We start from the raw sequence: 12,845 nt of genomic DNA on the forward strand, positions 1-12,845 counted from the left end.
ACACACACACACACACACACACACGAGAGACATTGAGAAAAAAATAATTTCTGTAAAAAAAAATCATCTTGCTATGCATTTTTATTCTAAATCATTTGTTTCTACCAGAATTAAATAAAACCGTGGCACATTACTCCAGGTCAACATATCGTGAGAATCTCATTTCGACGCATGAGCAAACTTTGAGGCAAGTTTTTTTTTGTTTTTTTTTTTAGTTTATTTTTCTAGATATGATCTGACCATCAAAATGCTGTCATGATTTCGTTCAGCACTGAAAAAAGAAGCTTGTTGTACTTTATCTTGCATTTTACTTTTGTCTGAGTGGTGCAAAGGCATCGTTGCATTTGTTGATACCAAAACTAGTAGAAACCGCTACTGAAAATAGTTTTGAAAAAAATAAGAGTTGGCAGCAAAACAACTGAATCAGCAACATCAGCTAAACAGTCAAAATGTGTCACTATCTGCCACTTTAGACTCCTAACATGTCCTCATTATACAGCATTAAAAAAACATCATCAAGTGTGATTCATGTTAACTTTATATGTGCCTCAATATAAAGTTTTGTTTATAAATTATAGCCATAAATACTCATAATAATGTTCAAATGTGTTTATAATTACATGTATAATAGTATATTACCTTGTATCTTCCCTTATTCTCACTTAATTTCCGTACAATTTGACAGTTTATGACCTCTGACCTACAAACCGTAAAACTAAATGACCTCCTGCTGGGAGATGTAGTGAAAGATTTTAAAAGTGTCGATTATCAGCATAAGACGGAAAAATTACTTTTAATTACTGGAAACAAATTGACACAAACTGTCCCAAGAAAGAAACGTTTGTTTCCTCAAAGAAAAATACTTTGCAAGACTTGAGGGTTACGAATTTACACATCCAAAAATGGTGTTTGCTGTCAAATTTAAAATGAGGCATTCCTAAGTTTGCTCCTGTACGCTTCCTGTCCCACCTTGAAGTAAAATCCATATCTTCCTGTCGTGAATATGGCACAAGAATGACTGTGCAAGGTTTTTGCAGGGCATCGAGGTCAGACGGCAATGGCAGGAGCATTTTCAGCCCTCCTACTCTGGAATGCAGTACGAGGGAGAGAGACAAGACTGCGATTCACTCGCACAGTCACTGAACTATTCTTAGTCCACTTTATGAAGTGGACCTTCACCCCCGGCCCAGCAATCGCTCCACCAGGACTGTGACTAGAGCCTGGATAGACAACAAGTGCATGCTGCGGCCTGGTAAAGTGAAAGTAAGGACGTTTGAAGCTGAGCTCTTCACAGATGCAAAGTCTGCTAAGCTGCATATAAACGCAGCGGTCCTCTGAATCCTCTGCCTCTGAATCCTCGCCCAAAGAGCCTATTGTGGACGTACATTAGCACAATGCCCGGAGCCCCGGGGGACCCTCGCTCGCTCCGTGTCATTCCTCCGCTCACGTGACCTCTCACAGGCACTGCCGTACTGACAGACACACATTTTCACTCGGGCTTTCCCACATGGATCAAACAGAGTTTTCTTCTCTTTTTAATTCAAGCCAGCAAATGGAAACGCAATACCGTCTCAGAAGAAGCGTCTCCGAAAAGCGCATTTCCTGTTTTTTTTTTGTTTTTTTTTTTACGTCCAAGCAAAGACACACACACACACACACACACACACACACCACTAGGATTACTGTGCAGTGCATTATGCAGTGCCCAGACAGTGGAGTAATTCAGACAGAGGCGGTGTTAATAGTGACAGTGACAGGCTCGGGCTCCGGCTATTTTCTCTCCGTCCCGTTTTGAATGAAACACTGAGAAAAGTGTGACGATCACACACCAAGGCCTGGCAGTGCAAGTTCCTTCTGCTGCGTGGGGCGAATGTCTGCAGTTCAGATGTGGAAAAAGTTCAAAATCAGTCGCTTATCTCCGTTAAGAAGATGCACGTTAAAATCTGAAAATATGAACAGAACCACAGCAGAATGGAATAGATCAGATTGGAGGAAGGTCTGAGCCTGACGGGGATGCAGAAACGAGCTGTGCAGGTTAGAGATTCTCTGCAGAGTCGTTCACTGATGGGAACGAATGAATAAGACATCCTGTTTCACACAGTCATGCACAAAAAGCTTCTATGAGGTTCACACCCCAACGCGTTGGTTAGACATTTGGTGTGGAGTTGGATATCAAACGTACGCGAATGGAGTTGGGTGTTGCACAGCGTGAGGTGCCCGTTTGTCTCAGCGCAGTCGCTGCCCTCAGCCTAACAGGAAACTCTGCAGCACATCGTGAAGGTTTACACAGTCAAACGATAATTTTTGAGGATTCAAAAGAATTAAACTCGGCCACAATTTGCTTAGGTTTTTCATCTGCATGACCTCATAAATTTCCCACATTGTAAGTTTAGCACAGCTTACCTACATCTTCACCATAGTTTCAGTTTTGCTCATGTGTTTCCTTTGTCTGAGCCACTGCAACACACTCTGCTGACAAAGTTGACCTTTTCGCAGCAATTTCTGGCGTTCGTGAAGTAATTTTGGTCGCATAAAAACTAAGTTGGTATAAGTTTAAGCAAACTAACTAGCATTTGCTTTAACAAAGAGCAGATCTAGAGGTGAAAGTAATTATTATTTCATATATTCAGGTACTGCAGCCACAATAGAAGCCCAGGTTATCGTCTGTTTTCTACCACTTAGTCAGAGTGGTAGAAAATGATGTTGGGATGTGGTCCTTTTTTGTGATGTGGTCTTGATTTTTTTTTCCTTTTCTTTTTTTAGGAGAATTGAAATGACTAAACCCGCTCAGCTGTGTCATCACACTCTTGCTGAGGCAGATGGATGCAGCACAGAAATAAGTTTTTGAGTTTATAAAGTATGATCAACAAATACATTTTGTTGATCATACAATCAGAATTTAACTGGACTTTATGCAGTTAATCTATAGGTGACTGGAAAGAATTGCATTGTTTTCAATCGAGTTTAAATTAAATGATAATCACTGATAAGCACTGATAATCTACATCGGACTCTATTTGAGTATTAAGTCAGTCTCATAGTCTCTCAGAAATATATTTAGACCATGAATTTCTTTCACTTCTCAATGATCTGCTTTACACATAACAAATTCAAAGGAACAGAAACCCCCATCATAAAGCACTTCAACACACAACTAAAGCTGCAGCATGCACCTTTAAACCACTGGCCTACCCTGCTTAGAGAAACTCTCTGCAGCAGAGTCCTAGTCAAAGATGACTGAATCTTTCTCTTCCTCTTTCATCAATCTTCCCCTAATTTTCTCACTGGGTTTCCCCTCGTCACGCAGCTGAACTCTCTGCCACGGTAAAAACCCGGTGATGTCTGAACCAATTACAGACTTTCTGACTCCATCGTTCAAACATTATTCAACCTCTTAACTCCCTCTGTAATGTAAGTCAGTGAACCCGTGAGGTCAGCGGTGTCATCGTTACAGTCAAGGTTGTTAAATATGAAGGGTAATACAAAGAGTCAGAATCCGCATGGAAATAGATTTGATACATATTTCCAGCATCTTAACTGTTTTACTTTAAGGCGTAAAAGGTATTTTAAACAACGTATCACATATGATGGACAAATTAACCAAGTAGACAAAGAGCTCATGTAGGAGCCTGGGTACACACGTGCAATAGTAAAGAGGTTGTAGAAATGATATTTCACACAATTTAGTAATAACCTAAATCACGGTGGAGGGAGTGTGAGAACAGAGAAGGGATGCAGAAGATTAGAAATGATAAAGTCGGGAGGAAAATGGTTAACACGCGAAAATCGACAGGAACGCTTCCTGTTGGAACTCCATCCTAATTGACTTCTAACCAACTTTCTCTCCTCTGACACAATTGATTTTACGGATTACAGGCTGGTCCACCAGACGCGCGGCAGGGGTTTCAATAGCCGTGTGCTCATTCGCCATGAGCCACGGCCTGTTGCAGCTAAATCAAGACCAACACAGATCCAGAGCAAGCCCAAGCCTTCTATGTGCACACGAAATTTAAACGGTTTGTCCACACACAACTACAACACAGACACAGACAGAAAGAAATACACATACACAGCTTTGCACGCTGAACGAATAGGCAAGTCAGCAGTCACATGCGATGCACCCCAGGCGGTCGACATGAAGTGTCATGAAGAGGAAGCGGAGTCAGACTGACAGCACGTCCTTTTGACCACAGACAGCCACAACACATCACCGGGACATGTCGACCAAGAGAGCCCCCACTAGCAACAAATGTGCATGTCACAGTGGGCGATGCACATTTTAGCTACGGGAGGCAGGGGAGCCTGGTCGGGGCACTGCAGCAGAAAACATGGCAAAAGACACAAAGCAAACCGTCTCATGGGATGAATGAAAACGGGCAGATGAAGAGAAAGCTGAGAAATCTACAGAGAAGAAGGCAACAAGGAAGTAGAAAATCGTCCCGATTAGAGAGAACTCATTTGCAAAGCGTGTCATTTATTGCCATCTCGGGGGTGTTCCTTTTAGATTCGGAGAGGAAGACTCCTGTAGATTTCCAAGTGTCCATCTGGATTCTACACAGAAATGATGACATCTAGCCCAAATTTAAAAATAAGATGAAATTGTCAGCTGCATTAAAGTATCGGTCCATTTTCCCCTCACTGAAATTAAAATAATGTCTATGTGAGGCAGATTTATTAATTCAACATCAATCATACAATTACAATAACATTACCGATCGAAAATAAAAGCATGCACCACTTATTTCTGTGTCCTGGTTTAAAAGGAAATATTTTGTTCTGGTAATGTTTTAAGATCAAGTAATAGACTTTATGTTTATTATCACAATTTATTTCAGTCCATAGTAATGCCTACATTTCAGGGTTTCCCGCAGTGTGTCGTAATGCCTGGCGGGCCACCAGGTTTTCCTTATCTTCCTTATGTTGTCTGCTTATTTTAGGTATGTGCTTTTATACTCCAGTAACAGTGAAGGCGGATTAATCCAGGCTTGTAGTTGACGCTTTGAACTGGGCGAACAATTTACCTAAAGGAACTCTGTAAAATATCATACATTTATGAGCTGAGGAGAGCATATTGGTAATGAATGAAAGTGGCTCGAGAACGGAGCCCTGAGGAACCCCACACATGATCTTTGCTACCTCACAATTGTAATTATCGTCTGACATAAAGTAGGCATGGGCTGCCAAATAAGATCTTAACAAATATAGCACCATTCAAAGACAGACTGATAACAATTGTACAAACTAGATACACAGACACGTTTTACAATTTGAAGCCGTATGGCAGACACTGATTTGTAATTAAAAGCTGAAATCCAGCTTTAACTCGGCACAGAAGATGACCGGTGTGTGGCAAGGCGCGAATCTGTTGTGTTGACAGAAGGACACGAAGAATGCCGAAGACAATGAGAGGCGTTTATCTGTCAAAGCAAAGATAGAACCACGGTGATGTAACGGCGCAAACCAAAGGAATGACCTACGGCGCAAGGGTGACTGCATGCACAAGCGAGCCTTTTCTGCTGGTTAAACAAATTATGAGCCGCGGTGATGCCAGGGTGAGCATGTTGGCCCAAGTCACTGGCTAAGCGGCTGTTCCATGGAAGCACGGAGGCATGGTACGACATGTGGTTCATCCCACCAGGCAGCCGGAGTCACAAGAATGACACTTGTGTGCACGCTGCTGTGCTGTGCTGCTCGGTTCAGCTGAGAGCCATAATAAACAGTCAGTGCTCCACAATACAAGAGCATTTCTTGTTAAATTGCTTTAATTGCTGCCCTAGAGGGGTGTTTGATATAACGACTACCTCATTTCTTTCTGCAAACAACTCATATTTAATTTCTTCATTACTTCATTAGGTAATTGATGTAGAGCAGCTCAGTCTCTGACACTCTGGTAGGATTTGATAAATCCCTGAAGCAAAAAGCGCATTTTTTTTTTTTTTTAGGGGTTTACCAACGCTCATACATCCCTCAATCCTGCATCTATCTACTCCCTGCATGCTACTCTGCATATTTGGGGATGGGTGGGCTGACCACTCTGAGAAACACTCTGAAAGCATTGATTGCTTTCCCAGAGCTGCTCATCTGAAGAAAAATGCAGCTTCAACAAGCTGAATTTTCCAAGTATTATGTTGGTTGCACTCAAAAAAAAAACCCCAACCCTTTCACTCTTGTTCTCAAAAACCGATATCACCTCAAGACACAGGGAGCGCAAACAGGCACCACATGCAACAGAGACATAAAGGAAAGCGGGCATAGCGAGGGAAGAAGGAAAGTCAGTGGAGGAAGAGAGGGGACCGATGTTAAATGAATGGATAAAACTAGAGAGCATGAAAGGAGAGACGAGTCTGGGTTAGAGAGAGGGAGAGTCTTCACGCTTCGGCGAGCGTCATGCCATAGGGCCCGATTCTGCTGACCTGCTTTCTTTCGCTAACAAAGACTGAGCTTTTGCACACTCCGAAAACCTTTCCACACGTGCACACAACACATTTGGAGATTTGCACGCCCACTTAAACAAAGCCTGTGTTCACAAGTGGGATATGCAGGTCCACAGGCACGCCACCCTCCACTCAGGCTCAGCTCCATGCTTCTGTTTACATCTTTGTACGCACAATATATGATGTCTTGAAGTTGATCTTTTTCATCCCTTTCTGACAATTGCATTTTTGATATAGAGGAAATAATTGAGATAAAGAAGTTTGTGAAAATACTCATTTTCATACTGGGAGGTTTGATAAAAATATACATATAAAAACAACTCTACATATCAATGTTTTCGTTCTGAAATATCCATGGTTCCCAAAAAGTAAAGCATGAACCAACAGAAATGACAGAATAACAGAAATGGTGCACTAATGCATGATGTTTAGTTTTTATACATTTTTTAAAAATTGTATAAATGACGTAAGCTTGGTCCGACTGTGCTAGCTCCCATCCAGCCAAAGCAGGGATGAATAACATTGTTAAGCCTTTTCAGTTTGAACCATAGCCTGTGAAAATCAACGGGAATGTAGAAATCACAAGGAGTAATGGAGGTGAGGAGGACCAAACGGTGGAAGAGGAAAGAGTTGGCCAAAGAAGCTGGTGTTTGTGCTGCTGCTGCCACCTTCAGCTTCATAAATAAAACAATGAATGACATGTACTTCTGGTCGGACTATGTGATCTGGTAAGTAGGTGACGTGTCTGATTCGGGCTTCAGTTCGGTAACACCTGTTTGGGTTTGGCTTTGGGTCCATGGTTTCACATTCAAAACTGGTAGGAGCAGTAATTAATTTAAAGAGCTTCCAGTGTTGCCTGTCTCTGACGTTTCTCCCACCGTCTTTCGCTCGCTGGAAGGAGGTGGGTTTAGGCACTTTGTCAGTAGGCATTTGGTTTTACCTTGTGAAGGTAACAACCACCTGTTTGAGCCTTCATCAGTTTTGCTCGTACAATTGACTCAGAGCCTCCTGGAGAAAAATGTTGAGAGCACAGTGGGAAGTTGTTTGGCTCTCTCCTTTGAAATAATCCAGACTCACCTCACTTTCCTTATTAGTTACAGCCAACAGTGATACAATGTGGCAAGCAATATGATAAACAATAACTCAGGTAAAGTTAGCCTTGCTGTGTTTACTCTGTAGATTCTAGCACAGAATGGACCCAACTAAATCTTCAGCCCAGCAGGCATGGATCAGGTGAAAAAATGGCAACAAAAGACATACATTTTTTAGTTAATAGGAAAATTACAACATATTTAGGCCCACATGTTCGACTAAACGTGGATCCCAAAGCATTCATCTTTATTCTTACCAAAAACAAGCCCATGCTTAGGCAAGATTGTAGCCACAACATAAATCAACATGACAATTTTCATCCGTTTTGCAAAGCTGTTCTTGTCAAACACTGAAACAAGTCTAAATTGCATCAACGAAATAAATGTTATTGAAAGTAATATGATTAAGATTAATAAGTATCGTTTAGGTTTACTGGTGCTTTCTCAGCATAAATGTTTGCTGCAAGGTTAACTTAGTGCATTAAATTATCTATGTTGGCTACATGCTCCTTCAGAAAATAGTAAAGTGACTGCTTTACTATTTTACTTTTTAGGTGATCTGAGATGGTGTTTATTTTGAACTAAAACTGAACATTGAATTATAACTTCTTTGTCATCGTTATAATTTTCTGCATTATTTTTATCCTCTAGGTTAAACATTGAAAGTTCTCAAAATATGGTAACATTAAGTGAACATGACTCACTGCATCACTGCATTTAAAAACAGGAACAATTCTGTGACTAGTTATATCTTTACAGTCTACTTTATTCTATTTAAAACAGAAAAATCAATTTGTTCCTCCTTAAGACAATGTTGCCTTAGGGTTTGAAAAGTGTAGCAGCCTTCTTTCTACCAGCTGACTTGCAGCACACAGCAATAACTGGGGGAGAGGTAATGCTGTGTTGCTCTATTCTTAAAAAAAAAAACAACAAAAAAAACCGCTGATTACCCTAGCCCATTTTCAGAACAGGAACAATAAGCTACAATTCGCACAGGGTCACAAAAATTGATCGGTAACAGTTTGAATAAATGTTGCCTCGTCCAGTGAGTCTCATTTCTGCAGCGACATTCAGATTTCAGGGTCAGAATTTGGTAAAAACAACATGAAAACATGGACCCATCCTGACTTGCATCAATGCTTCAGTCGGCAGCACTGGTAGAGTCTGGAGAATATTAACTTGGCCCACTTTGGACCCCATAGTACCACTGGAACATCATTTAAACTCCACAGCTTACCTGACCGTGTCCACACCTTCACAACCACATTTCCAACTTAACATGGATGCTTCCAGCAGCATAATTCAACATGACAGTGAGTTATACTCCAATCACCTCAGTCCAATAAAGCACCTTTTGAATGGGAGATTTGCATCACTATGGACCAACCTCTGATGAATGGTTCCCACACACTGTTGAATATGTACCCTCCAGATTTAAGGTAATCCAACTCGGTACTACCAAGGTGTACCTAATAAAGTGGCAGGTGATTGTATTTTCTTGTTTTATGCTGTGTGTTGCAAGGACGCCTGTTATGGCAGAACGCACTGCTCAAGTTGATTGTTTGAATAAACCGATCATTCAAATCATGGTCATCGTCAATTTTCACACCAGCTTCTCTTCCTTTTAAAGCTCACTGACAAACATTAAGCTTCTGACAGAAAGAAAATTGCCCATTTCACAATGAAAAGTGACGTTTCTTAAATTTTTTATGCGCTGTACAGTTATTTAAATCATGTTCTCTGTCATGCAATTCCTATCCAAAACCTATTCTAACTCCCTCTTTCTCTCTCTCTCTCTCTGGTGTGTAATTCGTCTGTCCTACTGACACAGTAACACCGAAGTGAAGAGGATGGTGGAGTGGGAGTAAAAAAAAAAAAAAAAAAAGACTGGAGTGGAGTGGAGTGGCCTTTTCTCTATGCTAATCTCCGTAGGCTGAAAACGCTCAGAACAAGACGCAGGATTCATTTGTCTCCTTCCAAATGAATCAAATGCACACCGTAAAAACACAAATCCTCTGGTTTCTCTGTTTTTGTGCCTCCCCCCCCCCAGACCTACCCCTCCTCCCACAATGTTATCTGTCAATCAAAGCCTTTCATTAGAAGGCGCGACACACCCACCACAGCATATCTTCCACGTTTCCCACTATAATATCTTAATAATATAATCGGTCGTCAATTAGGCTCAGCAGAACTCATTTTCATCGTTTCCTCTCATTTTCGACCCTCCATGTTTCCCCCGGTATATCCTCGCACCGCCGGACAGATGTGAACCGCTGCTTGCCATGTCGCATCTCTCTTCTACAAATAAATCGCTTATTTCCTGTTTTTTTTTTCCTTTTTCCTTTTTCTTTTTCTCTCAATTACTTGAAAGCACCCAGCATTAATCCAATCCAACAGGCTTTTCGACCTCTTGGTTCTTCTACATCAACATTCGCATTTATTTATCCCGATCATTCAGAAACGTAACGCGATAATCCTTGTTTTATTCATTTTTTGGCTCTATTGAACCGCTTCCACTGCAGGATCAATAGAGCTGAACAGGCGCTGCCTCTGCTTCTGCTGCGGCTGCACTGCTGCTTTGCGCTCCACCGCTGCACTATGCAACGTGAATGTCAATGTCAGGTTTCATACACAGCTGCGGTGCAGCGGTTCGGCCAGGATACATCATCCGAAATCACTTGCATTCAAGCACCTCATGTCTCTGAGATTTTAAAAATGGAATAATAATAGTAAACTGACAGGTGCTGATGCGTTTTCTTTTCCTTTTTACTCTTTTTCCCCTCCACCATATAAATATATCAATATATATATATATATATATATATTACAATCCACAGAGGTCCACTCACCGTCACTGCGGAGTGTCTGACTGCGTTGCACGCCGTCTGCCGTATCTCGGCCGCGCTCCCCGGTTTCAGCAGGTTCTTGGTGAATCTCCGGGTCGATTCGGCTGCCATCTCCTCATCTGAGCGGACCGAGTGATCTCTGCGACAGCCCCAGTCAGTTCCTGGCCCCTTCGCACCTAACCCGATCCTTCTGAGCTCTGTTTACACATACGCATACGCACACACTCACACGCACACACACACCGACACAGCCTTGCACACACACACACACGATTCTCTCTCTCACACACACACACAGCGGCGTGTCTGTGATACGCTCAGCATCAAGTTAGTGGCTTTCTCAGACATTACTCATCGCACGGGCTTTCAAATTAAAGTCCGCTTCCTAACCTAGAAAAGAATGCCTCGCTGCCTTCAATCACGGCTTTTATTTTGAAGGGGACACATTAAATTTCCGTACTGCACAAGATCCCGTTCTTTTTCTCTCTCTTTTTTTTCTTTAATTATTCCGCGTTAAATTGTTTTAGCCACCTATTTTAACCCATTTTGAATCAAAAATATTTTAAAGCGGTGCGTTATACATTTACTTAAGAGAAATAAAACTCTCGCTTCAATTTTATTTGATATTTCACTCAGGCCTTTATTAGAAACAGCTCACATATTGGCTGGGAAATGTCAGACAGCCTTTAGCAGTCCAGTCACGATCAAGGTAGGATTAGAGCCGAGACGAGGGAGACACGCGAGCCAACACTGACACCTGGTGGAAGTACTTAGCTGTGACACTCTAAAAGACCTGTCGTTTCCTATCGTTTCCTTCACGTTTTCTTTCTGAATAAGGGTTCTTCACCTTATTACCAGTTTGGTACATCTACATTTATCAAAATTAATAGGTTAGGCTTAAAGTGCAAGGTAAACATAAGCAATAAAAATAAACAACAAATGTATTTTTAATCTGTGTTGTCGCTCTAAAATTGAAAATGGGTTAATCTAATTGCAATTTATGATTAGCTCAATTAATTTAACCTACTGTGTGATAATAGTGCGGTCAGCTGGTGTTCGTAGCATCATGTTTGGAAACGTATTCATGGGTCTGAGGGAGAAACTTTTTGTCTCTGTTGACGATCGTTTTAATGCACACGTAGCGCCTCCCAGAGGACAGCTGGAGAAATGTTGAATGAGAACTGGTATTTGTAGTTTCTTCCTTTAATTAATAAGGGAACGTGAGTTGCACATGTCTAGGGCAGTCGTTCCCAAACTTTCCAGCTTTTGATCCATAAAATGAAAAAAGCAAGAGGCTCCCAAAGTTTTTATTGAACATACACATATTTTTATATATTTTATTTTTAATGAGTCAATTGAGTGAAATCAATGAATGTGAAGGTACAATGAAATCAAATTGTTGCCTCTAGAGCCTTTGTTCCTTGAAAAAAGGTGAAAGTGCATTTCATAGTCATATTGCCCCACCAACAAACTAATCACAAAATTACAATTGTGATTATTATAATCACTGGTGGGATGGTTTTAGGGCCACAATGCAACCTCCAACTTGTCAACAGAACAAACAAAAAAATCAAAATAATTTAGTGACATCATGGATCCTTGTCTGATATCAAGTGACATTAAATGTCTCACTTTATTTATAATGTAGGATTTGTCAATTAAGTTAATAAGTTCTGATTAAATAAGGATGCAACACTAAAAAAGAGGAGAAAAGAAGAAATAAAGGAATAATCATGGGGATTTCAGTTGCTTGCCTTGTTTTACGTCTTGACAATCAAACCAGGCATCTTAAAAGCAGAAAAAATAGACATAAAACACTTCAAATCACTTAAAACAAAACCATATACATTTGTTATAAGTGAAAGTTTAGGGGTACCATTATTTGTGTGTGCGGAGATTTTGCTAAAAGGGAATTACAAACTAAAGCGCATCATTCTTTTCAATGCTGAGTTAATATAATCAAGTTAAGCTCACGTTTTTTCAGTGTGAGGTTGCGCTGCTTTCGTGAAAATATTCAGAAATTTTAAGGCCTTTTCTACATCTTTACTAGCGGTCTCATCTAATTGATCCATTTCTGTATGTATTACAAGGAACTTAAATTTGAGTCAACATAAAAAAAAAATTACAACTACAACTAATTGTGCTACTGTGGAACACATTTATGGATGCAGTAAACGTAAAGTTGAGCAGCTCCTCCATATCTCACCTCAGTTTGAGGATTAAGCCTCACAACTTTCCTTTCCTTAAAATAAATCTTGTGTGCAAAATAATTACATTGACGTTTTGAATTGAAGCAACAATCTGGGGGGAGAAAACAGTTGTGCGTCAGTGTTGATCCTCTGGGTGGCAGCATAGCACCACAACTTGCACAAAATAAGTCGATCCGCCTGAAAGTTTAAATAGTGAAAACAGTGATCGTTATAATGTCATTATACCCACGTTTATTTGATCTGAGGCACTCACTGATTTAACAC

At 40.7% G+C, this 12,845-nt stretch overlaps 1 protein-coding gene across 1 annotated transcript in view; it reads right to left on the reverse strand.

The window, feature by feature from the left end:
* Window positions 1–11,217, reverse strand: part of LOC107835928 (dedicator of cytokinesis protein 10-like) — a 35,091-nt gene extending 23,874 nt beyond the window's left edge. The window contains exon 1 of the mRNA XM_016670202.1: window positions 10,375–11,217. Within this exon, the coding sequence (XP_016525688.1) occupies window positions 10,375–10,482 (108 nt within the window). The 5' untranslated portion in view covers window positions 10,483–11,217. The remainder of the gene's footprint in view (window positions 1–10,374) is intronic.
* Window positions 11,218–12,845: the final 1,628 nt, after the last annotated feature.

The sequence above is a fragment of the Poecilia formosa genome, unplaced genomic scaffold (assembly GCF_000485575.1).
Source record: "Poecilia formosa unplaced genomic scaffold, Poecilia_formosa-5.1.2 Scaffold31, whole genome shotgun sequence".
Classification (NCBI taxonomy): Eukaryota; Metazoa; Chordata; class Actinopteri; order Cyprinodontiformes; family Poeciliidae; genus Poecilia; species Poecilia formosa.